This window comes from Drosophila simulans, chromosome 3L (assembly GCF_016746395.2).
Source record: "Drosophila simulans strain w501 chromosome 3L, Prin_Dsim_3.1, whole genome shotgun sequence".
NCBI lineage: Eukaryota > Metazoa > Arthropoda > Insecta > Diptera > Drosophilidae > Drosophila > Drosophila simulans.
In genome coordinates, this window is record NC_052522.2 from 17,657,941 (window position 1) to 17,683,994 (window position 26,054).

The window sequence follows — 26,054 nt, forward strand, 5'->3', positions numbered from 1 at the left end:
TTTTTTGATGGTCAATGAACAAAGTACCATCTCTACATATTTTACCGCAGCTTTACTTATTTATTTTCAAAATTTTTAAGGAAATGTTCTACTTGAAACAGTAAGTATAAAATAAAAATACCTTACCGAAAAAAAAATTTTCAAAGAAAGCTCTTTATTTAATGCAATCCAAAATAAAATGTATGTTTAATTCCAGTGTGTTACAAATTTCTAAAAAGAGTCCTAAATGAAATCGAATAATTTAAAAAGAAACCTTTTTTTTAGTTATTTAATTAAAAAAATATAATAATCGAACACTTCGATTAAAAATGTATTTATAATTCATTCAGATTGTATATACCCGAAAATATAGAATACTTGCGAAAAATGCCTAAAACCAAAGGCCTACGCTGACGACAATGGTTATATGGAGTGCTATAGGGAGTGAGACAGAGAGAGTGTGTGAGAGAGAGGTGCGGGTGGTGTGAGCGAGAGGGGCCAGCAATCACATGCGTACGCACGCGTGCAGTTCGTAGGGGAAGGGGCTGCGTGTGGGAACAGCTAGAGGGGGCGGAAACGCGTTGCGTGAGTTTTTTATTTCAGCGCGTGCTCTCATCAAGCGGTGCCCCCCTCCGCCGCCCCCTGCAAAGCCGTCATCCCCTTGCCCATTCAATCATCTGCTAGAACTTTGCTAATTTCGTCTAATCAGCTAACCTTGAATATTTGTTTTATTCCCCCCGTCGATCCCTCGGGTGTATTTATTCTCGTTTTATTCTTTTATTTTTTTGCTCTTTCTGCTTTGCCTTTGTTGGAATTTGCTCTCTGGCGCTGCTTCTTCTACGCGCGAGTTGTTATGGCCGCTGTTGTTTGTGCCTTAATTTATTTGAGGCTTGTTTTATTTCAAGGTGAAATATGCGCAAATAAAAATTGCCGAACAATATATCGAAAGAAAATGGCCAAAAATATCAGGTGGATGGATCTTATTGAACTGCAACGAACACAATACACCCTATAACTTTCGTATGAATACGTACCCTAACGGAATTTTAAGGATGTAGCACTAATTTAAATTTTACCTTATTTAGCTAAAATATTTTTTATTTATGTATAATAAGTACTTAAATAATTAGTCTTAGTTCATTTAATTTATGGATATACTTTAGAAGATCCTTATTTTGTATGCATGGCGGTGCCTAATTAACTTTTGCACACAAAAACCTGATAAAGAGAATATCAAGGAGTGTATTGCTAGATCACAGAAGATGAGGCGGATCTATTGATTGACCCTCTGGTGTCACACACACCCCCAGAAACCTCCCTTCCGCTTTTAACCCCCCGAAATGCAGTGCATTGCAGTGTTTCCTGCTTGTCACTTGTCGTCTGTCACTCGTTACTCATACGCCACCGAACCCACACTAAGTAAATTTGTTGTGCTCTTTCAGTTTCTTGTTCTTCTTCTTTTCTGAATCCAATTCCGCCCGCTCTCTCTCCCTTCCCTGCCTCCCATCGGTTGGCTTTGACATTGACTTTGAAGATAACGAACCGTGTGAATGTGTGTGTGTGCACAAGTGGCTCTCTCTCACACGCTTAAAATTAGACTACACTCATACTTTTTAGTTGCTCTTATCGGCGATTTGGGGTGGTGGGCGGTGGAGGGCGTGTGGGTTTGGGTGTCTGCCTATCGCTGGCATCGACCACTGTTATCTACACGCGGCACTCACGCTGCCCAGACGCCTTAACCAGCTAGAACCCCACCCTGCCAACCCCTTTGGCTACAACAGCGCTGATTTGATTATTTCGGCAAATTCATTTCGCGACTCTTATCGCCAAGGTCACGGGCAAAATTCCAAAACACGCCAACAAAAGCCTAGGACAGACAGCCGCGACATTGAAAATAATCGCTATTCTCGGCAACCGCAAAAAACGTGCCTGTGTGCGTGATAAGCTATTGGCGCCTACGGATATAGTAATGAACGATCGCCTGAAGGGGAGGGCACCAAGCGATGAGTGTTTCCAAGGGTTATTAAGAATGGCTGACATTGTACTTAGCCCTAGGTGATAGCATTAAACAGCACCACAAGTTGCGTTCATTCTTCATTTTTCAAAATAAATGACATTTAAAGGATCCAAGGTATTTATATCCAACTTACGCTTCTGAAAATCATTACCAAAATCAAATAACAACACAAACGATTTGTTTTTCATAATTTTTGTTGATATATTTTAAATACTTATTTTCAATATTTTATTCACATATTCCATTCTGGGGGGTTTTCATTGTGTTTCCATTTAAAACAAACTGTAATATTATGTTATTTCACAAATACAAATTTTCTGTTAATTTTTATTTTTATGGAGATTCAATCAATTTTCGGAACATTTGCTTTTCCTCCCGTCTCATTCTTCACATATTTTTTTTTCGATTTTTGCCAAATTCTCATGTTTAAAAACTCTTTTTTGCCGCAATTTGATTTGTGACTGTCCTTGAAAATATATTCATGTGTATATATATATTAATAGATATTATTCATACGGTATTTCATATGCCTCAGCTGGAGTTGCCTCAAAGTTGCATTATTCCTTTCAATGTTTTAGTTTCTATTACTTTACTTTAAACTCTTACGGCTGTTTACGGATACGTTTTACATATACTTTACGTTACGTTACGCTTAATTGTCGCAATTTCATTGTTTCAGTTGTCGCTGCCGTCGTTCGGTTGGATTTCCCTATCAGAATCCATCACCATTATCATCATCTTGACCACCATAAACACCCATCTGCATCATCGCCCAATGCTGAGATAGTTTTTACATAAAATATTCACTTTTAGTTACACAATTACAATTTTCTGCTGTCGTTTTTCTGGCTAAAAGTTACGGACAATGTTACATACACCTACATACATACACTCAGACACCAAAATCGTTTCATCTACGTACATATGCTGGCGTGTATATATAGAGTCAATTATTGAAGTGTGATATCTTTGTTAATTTCGTGGTTTTGGTGGAACCATCGCTTCCTTACGCTGCATAAATTTTAAAAGAATATAATATTTCTTGTAGATTTCCCCTTCTCTTTGCATTTTTTTGCCACCGCTGACGGTTTTTGTTTTTACACATTTTCCTTGTGGCTCATTTATACACATAAAATTGTTGTTTATTTAATTATGATATAAATACTTTCGATATAATTTAGTAAATATTTTTACAGCACGATAGTCAAAACGAAAATGAAATCAAGTGAAACCCAAAATCTTACCATTCCAAAGCAAAGTAACGTAAAACTGAACAGTTTAAGAAAAAGTGTTCAACTGAAAAGGAAATAGAAATGAAAAAACTTAAGAGGCTTTCTTTTGAAATTTTTAAACAAATTTTTTATTGATTTGACAATACAAATTTCTGCGCCAGTGTAATTTTTTGCTTGTTTTTTGTTTTTTTTTAATTGTTTTTGCATCTTTGTTTTTTGTTGGTTTGTCTAAGCATAAAAATCGTAATTAATTAATCATAATAATTAATAATCATAATAGTACAGCATAATTAAAATGTAATTAATATAATAGTTTTGTTGCTACCGCAAGTTTTCTCTTTTGTTTTTCTGTAATATAAATGTATACTTTACTTTTAAATAATATATCATAATTTTTGTTTGTTGTTTTTTTTTTTTGTATTTTTCGCTTGGTTTTCTATGATGCCAATCAAACATTGAATCTTTTAAGCATAGGTTTCTTCATTAATAATTATGTGTATTTATATGTACTTTAAATATGTTTTTGTGTTTAATTTAACATTTAACTATGTACACAACAGATATATTTAACGTTGGGTTTCTCTTCTTCATCGTCGTTTTACTGCTTGCTGCTGAAACTTTAAGCATTTTGTTTGATTTTCAATTACTTCGTGTATATTTTAATCGTATTTTTGTGGTAGTTTTAAAATTAGAAAACAATATTTATTCCACTTGATTCTTTAGCATAGAGAAGAGCTTTGTGCCAAAGGAGAAATCAGGAATACGGGTAGCTAGATGGTCAGATAGAAAGATCGATAGAAGGGTGGAAAACTATAACAAATTCATAAAATTAGTTAAATTCATAAAAAATGAATCGTTATCAACTTAATCGTAGTTAAAATTTGTTGCAAACTGCACTTCAATTCTGCTTGGAGATCGCACAATAAAAAATTTCACACACATTGTTTTGTTTTTAGGTATTTAAAAATTTAATAATAATAATTTGCAGTTTTTTCAAAAAACATCCAAAAAAGCAAAGTAGTTTTGCTCCAACTACAACTAAAGCGCTAAACATAGTTACCAATAAACGTAATTAATATGTACAACAAGAGCTTAAAACTTATAAAACAATCAGGGGTCGAAAGACGGGTAGGTGTGAGAGGGGGGGCTTTTCGGTAGCAGCTGAAGAAAAGTTAATGCGAAATCAAAGCGCTGCCTTGGGTTTGTTGGTTTCTTGCTACGTTAAAGTTTAACTGCTAAAATATATTTATATTTTTTCTGTTTTTCTTTTTCTTTTGTAATACCATTCAAGCTTGGGTTTTTTGTTGTTTGTTTGTTTGTTTTTAAATTAATAACTTGTAGTTGTTTTGTTTGTTGTTGCTTTAAATATTAGTTTTAAATTGCATGCATGTTGGTTTTGCTTTCAAACTTTGTACACGGCTCAATTAAAAGGTAAAATAATTTAATTCAACTCCTGCCGATCCAAGTGATCCTGCTTCCTGCTTCGCTGAACTGCCACTCCCAGTCTCTGTCTCTCCAACTTCTCCGCGTAAAACCACCTACCTCCTCCCGCTCTTACGCCTCCAGCATTACCTTGTGCACGGCGGCGCTCAGGCCCGGATTGGGGGAGCCCACACTCGCCGGCGGACTGCTGCTGGGCGCCGGACTCGCCGCCGCCGACGGAGGACCGCCATTGGAGGCTGTCACTGTGACGTCGGCGGACAACGTGGGATACCTTTGAACGGCATTGGCGGCGGCCACCAGAGCGTGCAGCTTGCTGGGCGGCGGCGTGGGCGATTTCTTGGACAAATTGAGCGGCTGCGCCGAGTCAGCAATGTCCACCTGCAGTTCCAGCAGGGGCGTGGCGCTGTTCGATCCCGAACTGGAGCTCGCCGGTGCACTGGTGCCGTTGCTGGTGGAGTGCGGCGACTGGAAATACTGGCAGCTGCTGGCCGAGCTGGAGCTGCAGTTGGAGGATGTGGAGGAGGAGGACGAACTGGAGCTGGAGCTAGAGCTCGAACTGGAGCTGGAACCGTTGCTGTGCGGCGACACGGACTGCTGGCGCTGCTGGCAGGTGGTGGTGATCACCGAGCTGCTGCCCCAACGCTGCTGATTCTGGGACGCCGACGGCGGCGGTGTGGAGCTGCTGCTGGGACTGCGGTTGCCCACGCCGTTGGTGGTGCTGCTGGCTGCTGTGCTGTTCTCGCGCTTCAAGTAGTTTTGGATAATGTCGCTGCGCTTCATCTGCTCGGGCGTCATGCGCGGCTCGGCCATGAGAGACTTGGCCAGCACCGAGTGCGAGCTGGCCATCGAGGCCTTGGGGCTGCTGCGGGTCAGGTGCATGTGCAGCTGGCTCTGGGCGGGATTACCTGCGGCGGCGCTGGCCGCCGATGGCGGGGGCGTGGCCACACTGTTCGGGACTGGGCTCTGCCGCGGACTGCCGGCACTCAGGCTGTTCGAGCCGGAAGTGGAACTGCTGGCATCCGCCTCGGCGGTCTCGAACTCGCGATGCCGCAGGGCCCGGAATTTCTTGTGCGGCTTGTAGGCCTCGTCCATCAGCGAGTTGGTATCGTACAGAGGGGGAGCCTGCAGGACGCGCTTCAGCACGGGCATGTCCTCCACAATCTGTCGCTTCAGATGGCTGCTGGTGGAGGGCTGGGGCGAGCGAACTGGCGACACGGCCACCACACTCAGCTGCGGATGCTGCACCACCTGGTTGTGATTGGCGGCGGCATCGCTGCAGTCCAGCGCATCGTCCACACTGGAACGCGGACTGGAGCACGAGGAACTGCCCCCCGAACTCACCGCCTTGCACTCGTTCTTCTCGTTGCCCGACTCGATGCCCGAATCCGTGGGCGAGTCTAGCTTCCTGTAGCGGGCAGCTCCGGCTGTCAAGTGGTGGTGCAGTTGTGGGTGCTGCTGCTGTTGCTGGCACATCGCGTGTCCCCCATTCAAGTTGCGGGAATGCGCATTATTGAGTATTCCTGCAAGAAAGAAAGAAAAAGAATTTCAAATTATGAGGGGAATAATAAGAGAGTATGCTTTTAATTAAACACTGCGAAATCGTATCTCTACTACCGATTGCAAAACTTTTCAATTATGACGTGCTTAAAATACTATAACTATATTCCAATAAAAGATTACTCACCGATCTGCTGCTGCTGTTGTTGCTGCTGCTGGTGTCGCACAATCGGCGTGATTGTCAGCCCGTTCTGGGTGAGATGCGCATGCGAGCCAACGATGTCCATCTCAGCTGCTCCGGAATCGCCGCTGGAGCCGGAATTGGCCCGGTTGCGCAGGGGACATCCTCCGGAGAGGGTGGCCGCCAGCAGAGGAGCCGAGCTGGCCAGAGCCGAGGGCTGTTGCTGCGGCGGCGAGGGCAGGGACACGCCCTGTGGCTGCGAACTGCTCGGACTGCCGTAGTCCAGGTCGGCGGACTCACTGCTCGATACCGAGCCCAGCGGACTCTTGGCCGCCTCCACGTCCATGGCATCCGCCCAGCTGCCCGAGGGCGACTTGTTCTGCTGGCCATCGCTGTTGTTGCCGTCCTCCATGGACCACATCTGCTGACGCAGCAGCTCCTTGTGCTCGGTGCGGAAAACGACCAGTTTCTCGGTGTGCAGGGTGCTCAGGGTGCGCAGATCGGGCATCGTCTCCAGCAACTTGGCCAGGAACTCGGGCTGATCGGGCCTATTCTGGGCCACAATGTACTGCAGGCAGCCCTTGAGCCGCGAGTACATCTTCTCGATCAGCTCCAGGTTGCGCAGACCGGGGCGATCCGGCGTGATCAGAACGATGGCGCAGAACAGGCCAATCTCGGCATCTGTCAGGTTCATCGAGTTCATGCGCTCCGCAAAATTGAAGGTGGAGTCCACCAGGAAGCGGGCATTGGCTCCGTTCTGGATCGCATCCCGTCGCATCACCTGGCCATTCAGACAGATAATTGAGTTTATCGACGAGTCAAACATGCAGATCAGGCGCACAAACAGGGCGTCGAAGAGTCCCGCCTTCAGGAGCGTGAACTTGTCGTCCTGGGTGAGCAGCTGGAAGCCGGGAATCATGCCGGCAAAGTCGATTACGCCGCGAATTACGTGGGCGAAACGCTGCGAGAACTCCTGCTCCGATTGCAGTTCAGGGGCGGGGTTCAGCGGACAGGCCTAAAAAAATAGGAAAAAAAGAGGGTAATGTGTTAAAGAGATGTGCCAAGATAGTAGAGGGCTTAAAACTAATACCTGACTGGTGATAAATTGATTTAAAGTATCAAAAACAACTGCAGTAACTGTCGTATAAGTTGTTTATAGTTCGAACTGACACTGCTCAACTTTTCCTATAACTGTTGCTTGGCCGTGTACTTTTCCCCGCACCCCATCACGTCATCGCTTATTTCACACGCGAAGGTCAGCGAACCTCCCCTCCCGCCCACTCATTTAAATCAATAATAATAACTATTTGTACTTCCGCACGCCCACCACGCCAGCTATCTGCCGTCTCTCTCTTTCTCTCTCTGCGAATGTCGCATTTCCTTAAACGCCGCTGGAAGCTTTCGACACAATGTGCGCAAAAAGAAAATAGAAAATAGAGGGAAAGCTTCGCCTACGTCAGCTGGCCGGGTTAGTTTTGTGGTTTTAGTTTCTAGGGGCTGCTCTCTCGCTTTTCCCACCCCACCCCAACCGTAGGCTACATCCCCCTCATAGTCGAGAGCTTTTGCCGCTGACATTAGCAGCCAAGGTCGACGAACTAGAGTTCAAGGTTCCGTATTGTGTGCTGTTACTCTATGGTTGTTTTTCTTTTTCCTGCTTTCGGCGCGTGTTTTTGTATTTCGCCAGCAGAGTGAGGAGTAAAAAAAGGGGGGTGGGAATTGCTCAGCGTCTAAGCCGAGCGAATGTTCATGTTATTTCGCCATTTGGCTTTCCGGGTTTTGAGTTACACGAACATGCGCCAAGTGCCCCAGACAGCGAACGTGCCACCCCACGCCCAACCACCCCCCGTGGCAGCCATCATCATCTGCCCACCATTGTTTTCAGCGACTTGGATTTTAATTTACGTTTGATTTCATGTGTGCTTCTCGCCTTTTTATTTGCTACGTTCTGTTTCAATAAGCACACGTTGTGCTGTCTGCCGCCGAATCTCTTTTCTGATTCGATTTTCGTTTGATTAACCTTGAAAATGTGTTTTCTTCGCGCAGAAACATACAAAAAAGAATGCCATAGAAACGGGCTCGCACGAAAGAGAGAGGGAAAATAGCAGCCGGCAACCGGCAAGCCGATTTTCGCCACATTTTCTTTTTGCCGGCGCTTTGACGTCGTCGTATCATTTGATTTTCCGCCACGAAAATATTTCTCATCTGCGCAAAAGCGGAAATAGTTTGCGAAAAATACTAATGAGTGTGTGTGGGGGGCTATTTATGACTCGACTCCCGCTACCCGAATTTCCTTTCCTGACATATCACAAGATCCCATAACATCCCATCCGATTCGACTCGACCTTCAAATGGCGTTAGTGTGTGGCCTTGAGTTTTTGCCAAAAATAATTCGCAGAACTCTTGTACCGGCTGATATGGACTGCCAGATTGAATAATCTCTAGGGCTAATCGTTTCGCTAGAGGAATTTCTATTTCGGTTCCGAATTCCCAATTTCGCCGAGATCGTAGCGCCTTAGCCTCACCTTGCACCGCCGGCGAATCTTCCGCCTTCCGTCATAAACTGAATTGCTGACATTTTGCATATTACGACGCTGTCTAATGAACCACCTGACAATTTTACAGATTGCCCTCGCTGTATCTGTATCTGTATCTATGCATGCATACATACATATGTGTATTGCAGTTTTGTGACGCCGTTTGTCTGGCATTCGCTTCCTCATACTCATGACATTTTATGCATATTTTTTGTGCCATTATTGTTTACTCATATATAGTGGAAAATATGAACTGCAAACAGAGAAAGAGAGGGAAGCGGATCCGCTCATTTCGTTCACTCCAAGGTTGAAAAATAACTTGCTCCAAGGTCGCTGTTCTATACTACACACAGTACTTCTTAAACTGTCGATCGCATTTGATTTCTTTCCTTTCTTCGCCAAACACCAAATCAAATTTTAACTTTTTTAGCCTTGCACTTTACTCTGACTTTGTGCCAATGTTTTTCCCATTTTTCGTTGTGCTCGTGTCGCTTTTAAATATTTTAATAATAATTTATTTAAATGGACAACGCATGTGTCTGGCCCGCTCTCGCCGTCTCCCTCTAATCCTGTGCTATCCCTCTCTTTCCCGCCGTGATAGCAGCCCCTGTTTGTGTGTGTGCTTTCATTAATAATGACGCTACGCTTGACCTTGAGCTTTAGAACTTTGTTTGTGTACTTTGTTGTTGCCGAGAGCCGGGACACGTTTTTTTATATAGCACTTTTCTTTATCGCTTTTGGTTATGGTATGTGAAATGATTTTTTCGGGCTATTATTTACAGCGCCGAATCTGTACTTCCTCTATTCTCCACCTCGATCTATTTGCCCCCAAAATAAAACCAAGTGACGTCGATTGTAAAATAAACATTCTGTGGAATTTACAAAGTTATCACGCAAATAAACGATAGCTAGCATTCATAGCATTCATCATTCAGCTGTCAGGGGAAACGTCATAAATCTGACATTGACAAGCTTTTCGTCAAGAACTTGACCCCAAACTTGCCACTTCAATGGCCACGTTTGGAGGCCCCGCAAGAATCGCCGAAGAGCGAAGACTCTGAAAAGAGTGGCTCGTAGACGCGTCTACGTGTGGCGCGCGATTTCCTGGTTTAGAATCGTGCAAACAGGTTCACCTTGGCGCATGACTAACGCCGGCAGTAGGCAGTAACCAGTAAGCCAAGTTGCCAGTTGCCAGTTGCCAGTGAGCAAAAGGCAAAAAGCAGTTACTAGCTAGCTAGTTGATATTGTTTTGCTGATCTATGCATGTCAACAGAAGTCGGCGGCCCGGAAATGTGACTTCGCCTACGCCGTAACCTTTGGCGGTCAATTAATAACGTACTGATAGTCTACATAGGGCAGAGCTGCTAGACATTTTCATAATTTTATGGCCAATGGTTATTTATGATTGTCTCTGTAAATGGAGTTGTAAAATCTCCACAATATATGCTTGTTTGTTCTACTTGGCCGGATGGTAATAAATTACAAAAAAACCATAGACCATATTGTAATGATTTGCTTGACTTGCTGCTCACGCTAAATATCTGGCAATATCCTATTATAGTTTCTATCTTAGGGTGAGACTTACCAGAAGTGTGGGCATGGAGTAGGAGGGGCAATCCCGCGCCCGCTGCCGCATCGCCGAGACCTTCTCCTTGGTGAACTCGCAGGTCTCGAGGTGGGCGCGCAGCACGGCGGCGAGGAGGCGTGGCTGGTCATCCAGCTCGGTGGCGAGGGCTCGCTGCTGGCCGCGATTCTGGGTGCTCTGTTGCATGGCCGCCAGGATACGCGCCTTTTCGCGCTTCGGCACGCGTCCAAAACGCACAGCTGCAATTGAAAAAAGGACACATTCGGTTAGTTTTCGGCCTTGTAAGCGGTGCTTAAACCTAAACGTGAGCATAAAATTATGGGCCCCATCAATTACACACTTCACTGCACTGCGGAGCAGGTGCAACGGACAGCTGTTGTCCTGTTGTCACGCAGGAAGTGCCCCGTCTTCCCCTGCCATTTACAGCCCTTCGAAGTGGGTCAATGCCTCAGCTGCCTCTGCGTTTCTGTGTTTCTTCAGTCTGTCAGTCTTCGGTGCTCAGTCTTCAGTCTGCTCGGTCGTCAGTCTTCTCTCCCCTGTTACACTTTCTCTTTTTTTAGATTTTTAATTTCTGCCTTTGGCTGCAACCGAAAAATTTGTATGTGGGTGAACTTTCACATTTCACCAACGAGAGGAGAAGAAAAAACCAGGCACATTTGCGGTCACGTTTTTCGCACTAGGAATAAATCAAAGGGGAGTGCAGATGACAGGCATCGATAAAGTCGCTGGATCTGTGGGCTGGCTAATTGGGTTTGCAGCCGATCAAGGGAGACTAAGACCTACTTAACTTATGATGTATTCATTTATAAGCCCATTTAGAGCACTTCTACTACATTAATTTCCTGGAGTGCCACTTTAGCCGCTGGCCATTTTGGAAGCACCAGCACCAAACAAAATCTGACAAATGTTTGGCCAACTTTTCAATGTCAAAAGAAATTTCTACTCGCACAGTTTCACTCCGGCTCGGTCGCAAAAGTGAAACAGCGGCTCTTTAACTGATTTTTCACCGCTTTTTCCAGCAGCCAGCGAGAGAGTGTGACCCACTTGCCGTGCAGCGAAATCCAGGTCAAACGAAATGGAAAATGAAGTCTGCGCAGGCGCAGCGACGAACTGCGCGTAGAAATTAGAGCGACGCGCCGCAACGTCCAACTTTCCCATGCGGAGAGACTGAAAAAGTTGGTCAAACATGCGATATTGTTGCTCCGCTCTTTCGGCTCTTTTGCTTGTTGTTTTTTCCTATTTTTTTTTTCGTTTAGAAAATAGCAACGCAACGCTGCCTTCGCCGCTGTTTCGATTCAAGTTTAAAGCTCTTCCGCGGCAAAGAAAAAATTATTGTATGTTTTTAAACGAGGTCAACACTTCAATGGCGCTCGCTTTTGGGTTGATGCTATTTGTTTGGAGGCATCGGACAAGAAAAAAAAGGTAAACAAAAAGCGAATCAAAAGTGGAGAATCTCAGAACGCCTGCATTTCTCTGCGAGTTGGTTCGACTTGACTTTTTTGAAAACCGAAAGCTGGGTGTTATTTTAATCTTGTTCAACTCTTTTTCTGGCCAAATCTGTGTCAGTTGGCTTAGGGAAATTGCTGTTTGGCTCTTTCACTTTCTAACTTCAACTTTTGTGCGACTTTCGGATCGGATAACTTACGCGCATTGTGATAGTTGACGTTGCCTTTAAGTATGCCCTTCAATATCGGGAGTTCTTCGCCCATTTTTGTGTTTTCTGTGTTCGATTTGACAAAATATCTTGACTTGGTCACTTTTCCCTTGGGGGGCACATCAACCACTCAGTTGAGCTTGCTCATTAAATATTTTTGGATAATTCCTCTTGGGTTTTTGGCACACACACAGCTTTTTGGTTGGTACTCAGGTACATATGGATGTTTGCTTGAGAAACTTGTTATCTTCTTTGCACTTTATCTCGGTTAAATATTTTAATTAACTGCTGTTTTGTTGTGAGAGGAACTTTGTTTGCTTGCTTTTCACATTGATTGAATTTTTGGAATATTTAGCAAATAAATTAGTTGTTGGTTTGGTTAAATTTTTAATTTTTGTTTTGGGCGCGTAATCCAGAAAGACGAGTGTGTAGTGGATGTTGAATAAGTGTTGTTTTTTGGGGAGACTTGGTCGACTTTTCTTCACATTAACAATTGCATTTAACATTCATTGGCATTAATCAGCATGTTGTTTCATTTAATTTATTTTAATTAATATAAATATGTGTTTAGTTACTGCTGGCAACTGCCGCACTCGCGTTGTGATTCTTGGCTTATTTCGGATCCCGCGGATCGCTGGCTAACATGACAAAACTCGACAAGGTCTCGAACGCGACTAACTGTAAAAGCCAAAGCGCGTTACGAATATACCCAGAGTGCGGTACGCTATGCTATATGGTATCGGATTTGCCCGAAATCGAGGAGAGCGAACCTCAACTGCGGCGACTGCGACGGCGACTGAGCTTCGGTCTCAAAACAGAAACGGAAAACTGAAAACGCCGCACAAAACACAAAAGCCGCAGAGGCAACGACCAACGGAGCACTCAAAAGAGAGCCGAAGAGAGGACTTAAGAGTGGAAAAAGCTCTTTGTCAGTCTTTGTGTTTTTTGCTGTTGATAAGAGGTGAAGTTCTTCAAATATCTAAAGTTAATTTTAAATTTATAGCAATAAATTCTTTAAAATAACGTACATTGTTTTAATATTTTTTTTTTTGTACTTATTTATGTCACATCTCTTTTGCTCAACGTTTAAATTAAAAACAATTGTTGTAATATAATATGACTTTCTCAATTCTTATTTTTTTATATGCACATTTCCTAATGGCTCTTTAATATATAGAAACAATGACCCACCCCACACACAAAGCAAGTTCAAGCGCTGATAAGCTTTATGTGATAAGCTTGCAACAACAGCTCTTCTTCATGTTTTTTATCGGCGCATATATCTCTTTTGCTGCGGCAGGAAAGTTCAACAAACTCGGAGAGAAAATTTAAGAGCAACACTGACTCTCTTTACAGCTCTTAAGCTTCGCAAAGCTTTTCACCACGCGGGAGCATATGCAAGCTTTCGGCAAGCTTTTTTCGCACTTGTAATTTGAATATTTTGCACACTGCCATCATACACACTGCGTATGAGTGATGTGAGTGGAACATTGCGCATACGTCTCGTTGGCAGGTGGAAAATCGAGGATGGAGGCTGAGGCCAGTAATGAGATTGTTAAATCAAGCTTGATGACTTAGCGCCTGAGTGGATAATTTACGACGCCACTGGCCCCGTCGGCTAGCTGAGGGTTAAGCATTGAGTTTGCATTTAAATGCAGATATTTTGTCTGCTTTCATAGCTGACTCATTGGGGCGATCATCGCCAACTGACGTGAGTGTTCCAGATTGTTTGTTTATTCAAACTCTGGCTTTGTCATCGAGTCGGTTCGGTTTACCCCAGCACACTGGTCAATGAACTGAGCGGCCCGAATGAGGCCACAAAAACGTAACGAACAACGAGCAACATTTAATAATCATTCCGGCGATGCGACGAAAGTAAAAGTGAAAGTTGTTTGGCTCTTTTTCGGGTAGAAATTTTCGTGCGTGCCGTGGAAATGCAAGCAACTGGATTGGTCAACACTTTTAGGTAGGCCTATAATGGTTGCATAACGCCCCGAAGATTGGGGCTAAGCACCGAATACACCAGAAGGCGGAAGGGCGGAGAGACAACTGGATTCCACTGGGGCGAAGGTGGCCCAAAAAACGAAACGATTGCGATGTGATAACAGGCTGGTAATTTAATGGGCTTATTTATAATTACATCCAATGTTTCGCCATGCGCAAACTGGGACTTTGTTGTTTGAAACATAATTAGCTTATCATATTTAGTTCGAGTAGATAGGAATATAGTAAGCTCTCAATTTCTTAATTTCTCATCTTTCATTTACAATGCAAAACTTATATAAGAGTCTTCTGCGTCTCGAACTGAAACCAGTTCGATAGCGTCGCTGTGTTCATAATTGACATTCACAATAATGTCGGCAATTAAAAGCCAATTAACAAGTTTCACTTTCACTGCGACAAGTCGCGACGTCAGCCCCATTTAGCGCCGTGCCATCCCAAGTGCCTTGTATCAAGTTGCTTTCTAAACTCGAGTTGTTTATGCTTTTGTTACTGTTTGGGCATTTGCGCGGCTGACTTCCTGAATTACGGGGAAATAATAAACGAAAGCCGAAAACCAAACTTGTTGTTTACGAGACACTCGAGTTCATTGCACCCACCGAGCGGAGAAAGACGAAAAGAGTGCGGAGGGTTAGGCCTACTTTCGGTTGGGGGCTGTTGGCTGTGTGGGGCAAGGGGAAGGGGAAGGGGAATGGGAATGGGGAAGAAGGTGATTCACAGACACCTCTGGATGGCTTTACGTAAAGTCACATAAGCGACACAATTGTTGTTGCTTTGGTTTCTTGGCTTTTGGTTTGCTTGCGTAAGTTGTTTACAACGCGATCGAAGCGTGTGGAAAGAGCCGCACGGACAAACAAAGGGGGGCACTCACAAAAGAAATGATATGCCAAAGAAAGGGGCCGAAGTGAACCCCAAATAATAAAATTAATAATAATAACGAAGCCATCATGCGTTTGTTTTGAAGTTTCTTGAAATTTCTCAAGACAAAGAAAGCCCCCGCATAAGCAAGCATTTTAGTTTTATTTTCGGTTTGGAGCCTTCGTTGTCGTCGTCGCTTTTTGTGGGTCATGAAAAATGCCTCAATGAAAATCGCCGGGGAGGTCGCCGCCTATAGCGCATAGCATATGGCGCATAGCACTTGACATCGCTCGGATTGCTCAGGGTAGAGTAGACCCTGTGCCATATTATTAATTTTACATGAAAAGGTCGTGCCTGGTTTCATTTCTCATCGATGACGCGCCGCGCGAACAGCAGGCGAAAATCAAACAAAAGGCATACAAAGGCAGGCGCATTTAAATGTTTTTGTTTTTTGCATTATGAGGCTACTTATTCCATATAAAATATATTAAAAAATATAAAAAAAGGTCAAAAAAAAATATAATATTTTCCAATTAAAATACCTTTCCTTTCCATTCCCCTGACCTTTACAATTTCGCCCCGAAAAACGCCCAGTAAACACAGCCAACTTGTTTACAAGTTCAGAAATTATACCCCTCCCCTCGCGCGCGCGTAATTGAAATTGGGTCAAGCTGATCTGCATCTACGCGCATTTCAAGCGAACGGACTTCAAACGCATACGCAAAAATAATTCCATTTCGTGTCTAATCATTTTCGAATAAATGCGCGCCAATGCCGTCGCAGTCGGCGCTGCGGCAGAGGCGAATGACCGTGCCTGACCCAAATAGAAGTCGCTGCACTCGGCGACAAACTGCAAGCCCCCTGCTGCTCGGTGCCCCAAGCAGCGGCAGTTTGAAACATTCGCGTTTCGCTCAGCCTCTGACGTCGTGCAAAAATTGCAGCCGAACGAAACGAAACGAGGCCGAGTGCAATGAACAGCATTCAGCGCACATGCGAAAGAGAGGGCCACACTCGTATGCTGGCAGAGAGAGAGAGAGGCATGCAAATGCAGCTCCGACTTCGAACAAGTTGCGACTGCTCGCCGCTGGATGTTGCAATGCGAAACCTTCGAGAAATTTTACAAGAGTCGTTGAACTCTGCGGCTCGGTCGCTCACTTAACTGTGGCCCAAAACCAGCAACAGCAGCAGCAGCGGCAGCAACACCAAGAGCAGCAGCAGCAGCAGCAGCAACTGCAACAGCAGCAGCAGCAACTGCAGCAGCAGCAATATTGCTGCAACGCTGCTCTCTCGGAGCAACTCTCCGGATTTGAGAGCTGGCAAACTAGTTTTTGGCGCCGAGGCATTGAAAAAAGCGAAAGTACATTTTTTATTTCGCCCGCTCCTCCCCGGGAAAAAATATATAATACAGATGCAGATACATAGATGTGTGCATGCACAAAGCTCGGCTCGTTCGCCAGACGAACGCTCTTCGTGGCGAGAGGTAAATGAACCTTTTGAAGGTTCAGCTTGCGTAGTAGGCGACGCCAGCGTCTCGTGTAAAACAAGTTTGTTACGTTCGCCGTTGGCAGCCAACTCTTTTGGCTCTTGCCTTGTTTTCTCAGCGTTTCGTTGCGTTTCGTTTCTTTCTTCGATTCGCTGCTTTTGGCGCTCTTTTCTTCGCAATTTCACCGTTAACAACTTTTTGTGGCTGCCTTTTGTGAGGCAGGTGAAGGCAGGCAGGCAGACAGGCAGGCAGGCAGCGACTTTATGTAACCAAAGCCAAGAAAAAAGCAAGCAAAAGAAGCGCCAGCAGGCGGCTAAAACGCAAGTTGTCAAGCAGCTGCCGTTGCTGAAGCATTTCGCTCGCTGCTCTCTTTCTGCCGCTTGTATCCTCCCTTTTTTCGGCGATGGATGACACGCGTGAAATGATTTCACTTATGGATAGTAGGTAATTGTATAAGCAGTGTAGTAATTGGACCCAAAGAAAGTACCAGAAAGTACTGCCTTGATTAAAAACACACCAAATACATTACGCTTTTAGATGATCCTCTATTTCGGCATAGTTCTTAAGCTTTGCCCAGTCTGCTCAACCTTTTCGATTGCCTCACATAAACCTTCACCGCCTTAATAGTGCAGTCAAAGTACCCGACCCCACCACCTCACTGTAGAACCTCACCCACATCGTCATCATTAGCATTTTGTACTTGAAGCTGTGAGCTATTTCCAGCGCCGCCCACTCACGCGCCCACTCTCATGAGCCGAGTCGAAGGCTCCTTGAACTGCTCCAAGTGTTCAACTCCTACCAAAGGCCCAACCCCAAAAGCCCCAACCCCTTGCCGTTCGTTCTCTGGTCTCTAGTATCTGGTCTCTGGTCTCCTTGTCCGCCTTGTTCTCGTTGTTATTGTAAATTTTGTGTAGCCTCCAATATTATTTTAGTCAACAGCTTGCCATGAGTATCTGTGTGTAGCACTGGCACTTTAATGTATTTGTAATTGACCTGAATAAAGTTCAAAACACTCGCAGCGGCGAGGCAAGGCGAAATCTACATGCATGCTGTTGCCATTGCTGCTGTGTGTGTGTGTGTGTAGCCTCAAAATAATAATGATTGCGACAACAACAGCAACAACGAGCGTGTCGTAGTTGCTCGTTTATATATATTTATGTGTGTCTATATGGAAAAAATGCTATGCCTTCGATAATTGACAATTGTTTGATTATTTTATGTGCCTTTGGGACGACTAATTGCTGCTGTGCATGTTGGTAGCTGGTAGGTGCGGTTATCTATGTGCTTCACGCTTAGTTGCCAGGCAGCGATTTGATCGGAAGATATACAAAGATACATAATGCAGTAGCATAGCTAGTTAGTTATATTTGCTATTCGAACGACTACCAATTCGGCTAATCTCCAAGCATATTTCGATCGACCTCCACCCCTCTTTTTTTCGCGGGCTTTATCGCGATTCTCGTTCGTGTCGCATATTTACTTTCAATTTGCCTAACCTCGCGCTAATTTAAGTTCATTTCAATTAAAAGCCAGCATGTGTGCATGTGCATGTGCCTCTGCTAGTAAGGAAAAGCACGGCGACCACAAATAAATATGCATGGAATATGGCGAGAAAAATCCAACGATTTATTGTTTCCACTTTTTTTCTTTTTTTTTTTGGCCAGCCCACGGCGAACTAATAAATTTCGATGCAAATCCGCCAAATCAAATGCAAAATGAGCAGCGAAATTGAGCGACGACGAGTGTTGTGTTGTGCACATTGTTCGCTGTTTACTATCGCCGCTCACACAGATGCGAGTCACTCACACAGACGCAACCACCTTCACTGCCGAGCGCGGCGACTGCGCTGCCGCTGCGCTGCCAATGGTGACCCAGTTTCGCTGCACGTCAGCGGCGGTCAATGAACTGAGCTGAGTTGGGACGTATTTTATTTGACTTTTTCGAGGGGGGCGCTTGTGTGCGCTAAATTTCGGTTTCGTTTTCATTTCTTGCGTTATTTTCGTGTCTTTGCAATACAAAAAAGAAAAACAGAAAACAACAGCAACACCAACAAAATGGCGCCTATTACTGGCGAAGAAATTATGAAAGCAGGCGAAATGTAACGAAATGAAAAAGAAAGTGTTTCGAAATGGCCACCAATTATATTCCATTTCTTTTTTTTGGTTTGGTTTTTTCCAAAAAGTGAAAGTATGCAATGTCTTCTTCGTGATTTTTAATAAACAAAAAATAAATTATTACTTCGTGGCGTTTTCTAGGTCACTCGCTCTTGTTTTATAACTGTAAATTGTTCATCAGCGGCCCTCGATGTTTTTTTTTGTGTTTTGGGTTTTTGGTGTGTGCGTTTTATTTTAATTTTCCTTGAAAGATAAGGCAACCGGCAGCGCAGTCGCCGTCGCTTAAATAGCACACGGTCATTTTTATTATAAACAATTCGAAATTTGTTGCTTTGCCTTTTCTCTTTGTTTTTCTTTCATTTTTTCGATTTCATTTCATTTCATTGCTGTTGCCGAGTTCGAGTTTGCTGTTTATTTGGTTGACGGTCGAATTTTTGCTCGGTTCACATGGCTTATTTTTGGCAGCAGCTTTGGGTTGCTCTAGGCGCAGAACTAGTTCAAGGATTTGCTAAAAAATTATTGCGCTCTGCTCTAGGTTAGTGGCTAATTAACGATGGCATTTAAATGGTGACAGCATAGAGATCCCATTAATGTTTGGTGGTGGTAAACAAAAGCATAAAACTAGTAGTCAAAATTAATGGGGGGATGATTTGGGTAAAATATGGACATGATTTCTTTATAAGCAGGCGTTGTAGCTCCTTATAGACAATAAGCTCTGCTGATTAATACAACCTGACAAACATACATATACTAAGCACAATGATGTAAATAGCTTATTATTTTGTGTCTGCCTATTTTTTACTTTCCCATTGCCTCACACGCGCGCTCCACATTCGAAAAATATCAAAATCTAATCCATCAATTACAACATCGAAGGCAACAACAAATACTACATATTTTACACAAAGGCCGCGTCTGCGTGCTGCCTACAAAACAGCGTATCCCCGTCTCCCTTCGCCGCTCTAGCCCCATCTTTCTCCCTCACACACACACACACGCATGAACCACTTTCGTTTTCGTTTTCACTGCAAACAGCAAACATGGCCGCCCAGCGAGAAGTCAATGAACGTGGAAAAGAGAGTGCGAGAGAGTTTGAGTGTGTGTGTGTGTCGTGTGTGTGTGATGTGCTTTCATAATCGCTGGCTATTTCCTGTAAATATTTTCCGGGCTGTGAGCTTAATTTAAACAAATTATTACAAAACTCAATAATAACAAATGCAGTCAGCGTAACGAAAAGAGCGAAAGAGCGAGGAGAGCCCAGAAGGAAAGAGATGGCGATAGCGCGAGATACACGATGGCCTCACTCTGCTGTCTCCATTATGGATTTGGGTTAAGTGCGTTCATTCAACTTTTAACACCATTTCGAAATGGCGCACACTTCTCGCCGACAGCCTGCTCTCAATTTATCATGCGGGTGGTTTTTGTTGTTGCTCGGGGAAATTGTTTAAACAAAATAGACAACTTTTACTTTGCCATGAAATCGCGCCAAGCGAAATGTTGCAATACAGCCACATTCATACCCCGACTCACACTCACACTCACACTCACACTCATTTCGTTCACGGCTGGTCATTGAACTCCGAGCAGCCGAAGGCACTTCGTGTGCCAGTCGGCTCCCCTCGTGCAAATGTGGCTGCTAGCATGGGTTTGAGCTTGATTTAATTTGGCCCGTTCTAACAGTCCGCCTCCCTTATTTGATATTTGCATAGAAAAGAACCCAAGGTACTCACCATCGCGACTCATGCCCACGGCAATGCACTTTTTCAGGCGGCAGTATTGACAACGATTGCGATTGATGCGCAGAATGCTGCACTGCTGATTCTTGGTGCACGGGCGATACTGGATCTTTTGCTGGATGGAGCGGCGGAAGAATCCCTGTAACGATGACAAAAAATGAAACAAATTAGCCACTTATAATAATCAATAGTTGCTAAATAAGGGTAAATGAGAGGATATATCTTTCAGGGTATTAGATGTCTAAAAGTAAGCCAAGCTAAGCTATATTCCCCAGGCTCTAAACCTACATCGGCATCTTCGTTGGCTGTTACTGCTGGCGTGTTCCTCCCCGTGTTGGCACTGCTGTTGCTCAGCGCCGTGTCCAGTTTCTCATCGAACTTCTGGCACAGGTAGTTCAGCTGGGAGGAGTCCAGTCGCTGGTGATGCTGCTCGCACAGTTCATCGTCGCAGCCCGAGTCCTGGGCCTCGTCCATCTCCTCCAGCTGCTGGTCGTCGCCAGCGTTGCAGGTGCAACAATTGCCCGCACTGGAGTTGCTCGAGTTGCTCATCAGCGAGCAGTTGCTGTCGGAGCTATCCCTTCGTTGTTGCTGGTGCTGCTGCTGCTGTTGCTGCTGCTGCTGCGTGGCCACAACCTGTTGTTGCTGGGACTGTTGGCGCAGGAGATTGGCGATTTCCTTGTGGGTCTGCGCCGAAAAGGGACTATCACAGTGCAGCTGCTTGATGTTGCTGGTGGGTATTGCAGCTGGCTTCGCCTCGACTTGCTGCTGCGCGTTGCTGCCGCCGGTGGTCTGCTGCTGCTCCAACTCGCGCTGCTTGAGCTCACGCGCATAGCGTATCTTCTTCCAGGGGCACTGATACTGCTCGTAGCTGCTGTCCTCGAGCGATGTGCCCGCCGGGTTGGCATTGGGGCAATCCTCATCGCTGTTGGGGCAGTCCTCGTCGATGCCCGACTCGCTGTCATTTTTGGCGCTCAGATCGGCACATGGCTTTGGTGTTGCTGCTGCGGCTGGCTGCTGGTGCTGCAACACAATCTGATGCTGCTGCTGCTGTTGCTGCTGTTGCTGCTGACTAATACTATTTGTTGTCTGGGTGTTGTTGTTGCTGTTGCTGGTGGTTGTTGTCTTTACTAGTGTTGCAGGTGTTTGTTGTTGCTGTTGTACGATTGCTGCTTCGTTTTTCAGTCTTTTGCGTTGCGGTTGCTGCTGCTGCTGCTGCAGGTAAACAATTTGCTTGGGCGTCTGCTGTTGCTGCTTGATGGGCGCCGACTCCAGCAACTTGACCAGCGCCGAGTGTTGTTGCTTCAGCTGTTGGCTCTTGGCCTGCTGCTGGTGCTGGTGCTGATGCTGCTGGTGGAGCTGATGCATCGGCTGATGCTGCTGCGGTGTGGCGACAATGTGCAGATTACCGCCGCCATTGCCCGTCAGCAGCACTATCGTTGTTGCATGTTGCTGCTGTGTCTGCTGCTGCTGCTGTTGCTGCTGGGGCAACTGGAGTTGCTGTTGCTGCTGCTGCTGCTGCACGGCAGCAACCTCTTGCATTGCACAAACCATATTTGAATTAGAGATTTTGCTTTTTGGCTTCGAAATGACACTTGAACTCTCGATTGTTGGTTGCTCTACGATTTGCTAATAAGGAACATTGCACACTTCACTTTGATCTCACTTCACTGGCACCAACAAAAATATGCGATATCATTTGCTATTGAACATTTGTTGCTGTTGGCTCTGCTCTCTATCTCTTTCGCTTGATCCAGCTGTATTAATTTTTTGCTTGGTTTTTCGCGCGCTTTTCTTGCTCTGCACAACCGCTGCCAACGACGAGCAATTTGCGAATGAAAGCAGCGTCCACCAGCAACACAAAACGACCCAGAGCAACACAAGCTGAAGCCAGCCGAAGTGTCTTTTTGGGCCTCGTGCTGGTGTTGTGTTGCTTCGGGTCGCTCTCTCGCTCTCCCGCTCTCTCGGCCTCCACTCCCCCAGTGCCCCACAGCCCCGTCCCGCTCCTACTCCCCACTGATGTTGCTGCTGTCGTTTTGTGTTTTTGTTTTTGTGTGCCAACTGAGGACGTTCACTCCAAAGCGTCGACAGCGACGCCAGCGTCTAACAATAGATGTTGCTGCGGGGATTGTCGCTGCTGTTGCTGCTGCTGCTGTTGTTGCTGCTGCTGCAGTGGGGGCGCCTGGTAAACAATTCTTCGAACACCCACGCGACACTCTGATTTCTCAGGTAGCTCAGGTATCTCAGGTAGTTGTGCTGCCACTGCCACCTGACTGATCAGCTTTGTTTGATAACAAAACAGAACAGGCGGGCTGTTCGATTGTGCCCCATAGATTCCGAGCGCGCGTATTGTGTTTGCTCATGTTTTGATAAATGAGTGACAAATAAGATTAATTGATATGGGGGCTGGCTGAGCCATCAAAGCGAGTATGACAGGCCTAAGAGGATCTCAGATGTGGAACGATGTTCCCGAACGCTTTTTGGGGTCAGCTAAACCCGAGGGGATGGGGTGGGGTGTGTTTCCAGAACAGTTCGAAATATTTGAGATAAAGCTGTGCGATAGTTTTCAGACTCTTTAGACGATATAGCATGGTAGCTAAGCTCCCAATTTTCGAAATGTGCAAAGAGTTATAATGCAGTAAATTTGTGATATTTTTAGATGGCGATTACAAACGCCTGGCAAAGGAAAGTGTATGAATATATTTACAGATTATTTAGAAATTTGCTAATTAAAATAAGGGTAAACAATTATTATTGTTTTGTACAAAATAAATGTCTGAGCAGCTGTTTCTCCAACTTCTTAGGTACTCTGAAAATATGACCCAATTTGGGCGGCACTCCCCGCCTAATTAACGAAGTGCAAACAATTTGCTTGAGTAAATATTTTTGCCGCATTGAAAATCGCATTTGTCAATCGCTGGCAGTTCGATGAACTCGACACCTTCCAGCCAGATGATTAAACAATTATGTGATGTATTAAATAATATTTTGTGCCCATTGTGATTTTTTGGGGCCAAAAAATGCACACAACTTTGTGTGTCGCAGTCCCTCTAGTAGACCCTCTCGCTCGCACACGAGCTACGTAACCGAAAGCCCCAAAACGTTAACGACGTCAGCAGAGGCAGAGCAGCGAGCACGGCAGCGACTGCGACAGCGACTGCGGCGGTGGTTCAGTTCAACGAACCCCGCCATTGTCGTGACCCACATTTCGGTCAGCCACCTTCGAATGTGGAGCTGCGAGAGAGAGGCCAATGTGTGCGGGAGCGGGATGGCGAGAGAGCCGAACGGAGAGGCCGACGCCGAACGAACTCGAAACGAAGTAAAGAGCGAGCTGTGCTCTCAATGCATTTTGCATGCAAATTCGCTGCAGTTCAGGCAGATATATATACGTATGTATTTGGGTATATGTTTATATGTATATTTGTGCGATTTTTGAGCTCTGGCGGTCGGTCAACGACACAGAAACCTCAGGTGGGCCTGGCTTTGAGGGGGAGGGTGTGGGGAGCTTGTTCAGTATGCACAAATGCATATAAAACTGTCGAAATGCGTTCAAGGAAGTCTTTGGCAATTAAAAATTTGCACACATTTTTCGCAAATTTCTGAACAGAGCCTGCAATCTAAGCTGCCAAATCGGGGGTCATTGCACCTTGGTTGGGGGTGCTAAGAGATTTGCGCTCATTTTCGAACGCGGCTACTGGGGAACTTTCGAGAACAGCTGTGCCGTGCCATTTCCCCTCTCTTTCGGCCACTCCAACTCCCTCTGCTTTCCTCTCTCTCTCATGGCGTGGCCAAATGTGAATGAACTCTGCTCGCAAAGCGAATAACAAGTTTCAAAAGAAAGTGAGAGCACTTCGACAAGCACACATAGCCATACCCATAGCCTCTCTCTTCCCACTGTGCTCTCTGTCGTGCTCCCCGTCCCGTCGCACCATCTCTTTCTGGCCTCCCCCTTTTTTTGATCCGCAACGTCACTTTATAATTCACTCTTTGTTTGTTTGTTAAATAATTTCTTTTCGGCTCTGCTTTCGCACATATTTTCGGCTGTAATTTGTTGTTAATTTTTGTTTTTAATTTTTTTTCGGTGGGCTCGAGTTGCTTTCATGAATGGTTCTATGCCGCGGGGGGTTTCTTGCCGTTTTTGTTTATTTTGCTGCCAGTGTTTTTTGCTGAAACCGCCTACCTGTTGGCACGATCGCCGCCTCAAAAACTGCTTGACCAAGATTTCTGTTCTGTTTCGGTTCTTTGTTTTGCTTGGGGTGTATTTCTTCTCTTTGCGGAGGGTGCTACCGTCGGAACTTGACATCAATTCGATCGATCGATCGCCCCAGAAGAGCTGTTGAGCAGGTCCAAAAATGTTTGGCAATTTAATGGTTGCCAGGAGAAAACGAAGGAAAATGGAACGATATCGTGGCTGAATGGTTGTCGAAATTAGCTCAAGATACTTTCGTATCTATGTGGAGATTGAATGATCAAGGGATCTGAAGTGTTTCATAGGAAAATTTAAACTATCGCCTCAATTCCACACTGATCTCTACTAAAATAGGTTTCCCTAATCAATATCTGAATATCTGAAACATAAACAAGACATTCCACAAACTTCCCCGAAGCCATTTGGAAACTTCCCGACCGATCTCCACTTCCCCTGTTCTTTCTTCCCCATTTTTATGTTCTGAGCTGCGTCAGCCGCCCCCACACATATTAAAAAACAACTCACACTGCCACATAAACAGACAATACCTAATCTCCTGTCATAACGTCGATCGTTTGTTGGGCTTTCAGAACTCCGTCGACCGCTTTTCTCCCAGCCCGTTTCTTCCGCCCCCTCCCCTTTGCTTCCTCCCTTTTGGGAGCTCATGCGATGCGTCAGCAATTAGCACGTGCCTGGGTCTTCAGACTTCAGACTGGCACTTCAAATCCGATCCGGAACTTTATGGCGCTTTGCAGTTCATTCAACGCTCGTTCGTCAAGCTCGTCTTGAAGTTTATTCGACAGTGGCTCATAATTCAAAGAAAGATTAACAGGCAAACATTGTTAATGCGAACTATTTGGAGAATTCGAGGGGGCATTTCAGTTTTGAGAATGGACAGAAGTATTAGCTGTACAAAAGCCAAATATCAATAGACTTTTCATGGTCATTTCAAGCGTTACTATTAAGTATAACTAAAAATTCCAAAATCAAGCGATTTAATCTATATTCTTAGAATATTTTCCTCTTTAAGAATTACTACTGTGAAATGAGACAGGTGCCAAAAATGTGCCAAAAATGTTAAATGATGTGTAAATAAATTATGTTCGAATTACAACTGTGCGACCTGCGCCTGGCCAGCCATTCAGGTCAGAGGTCAACGCTCCCAGCCACCAAGGATAATGCCGCCTCTCACTGTGCCTCTCTTCCTCGCGTTATCCTTATGTTCTAGTAGTAAAAGCAACACGAGGTCAGCCGCACGTAGGCAAAAAGGGAGTACTCTCACCCTCTCGCTTGCACTTGCAATCCTCCCCCACAGAACACACCAACACACGCACACTGTGGCAATGTGGCCTCGCGCTCATTGACGTCACTTCTGCAGTCGCTGGCTCTGCTGCTGCGCTGCTGGCGCTCAGTTCGTTCAACCCGCTGCCTTCATGGTCGCCTTGCAATAGTTGTTATTGTGGGGCACGTTGCTGTTGCTGCTGCTTTTGCTGCCTGTCTTTGTGTTTGTATTTGTTCTTGTATTTGGGGCGGCATGTAGGGGTGGCTGGGCGG

General features: G+C 45.0%; 1 protein-coding gene across 5 annotated transcripts in view; it reads right to left on the reverse strand.

Moving 5' to 3' along the window:
- Nucleotides 1-2,172: 2,172 nt before the first annotated feature.
- LOC6738535 (ecdysone-induced protein 75B, isoforms C/D) overlaps nucleotides 2,173-26,054 on the reverse strand; it is a 111,165-nt gene continuing 87,283 nt past the window's right edge. For 3 of the 5 annotated variants that reach the window (XM_039293940.2, XM_039293942.2, XM_039293941.2), the window contains 4 exons: nucleotides 20,309-20,453; nucleotides 10,469-10,707; nucleotides 6,356-7,364; nucleotides 2,173-6,191 (listed from right to left, as the gene is read on the reverse strand). In XM_039293940.2, the coding sequence (XP_039149874.1) occupies nucleotides 4,783-6,191; nucleotides 6,356-7,364; nucleotides 10,469-10,707; nucleotides 20,309-20,453 (2,802 nt within the window). In that variant the 3' untranslated portion in view covers nucleotides 2,173-4,782. Of the gene's footprint in view, nucleotides 6,192-6,355; nucleotides 7,365-10,468; nucleotides 10,708-12,113; nucleotides 12,939-20,308; nucleotides 20,454-20,602; nucleotides 22,183-26,054 lie in introns of those variants that run through there. The other 2 variants (XM_016169308.3, XM_016169309.3) reach the window with 2 other exon arrangements.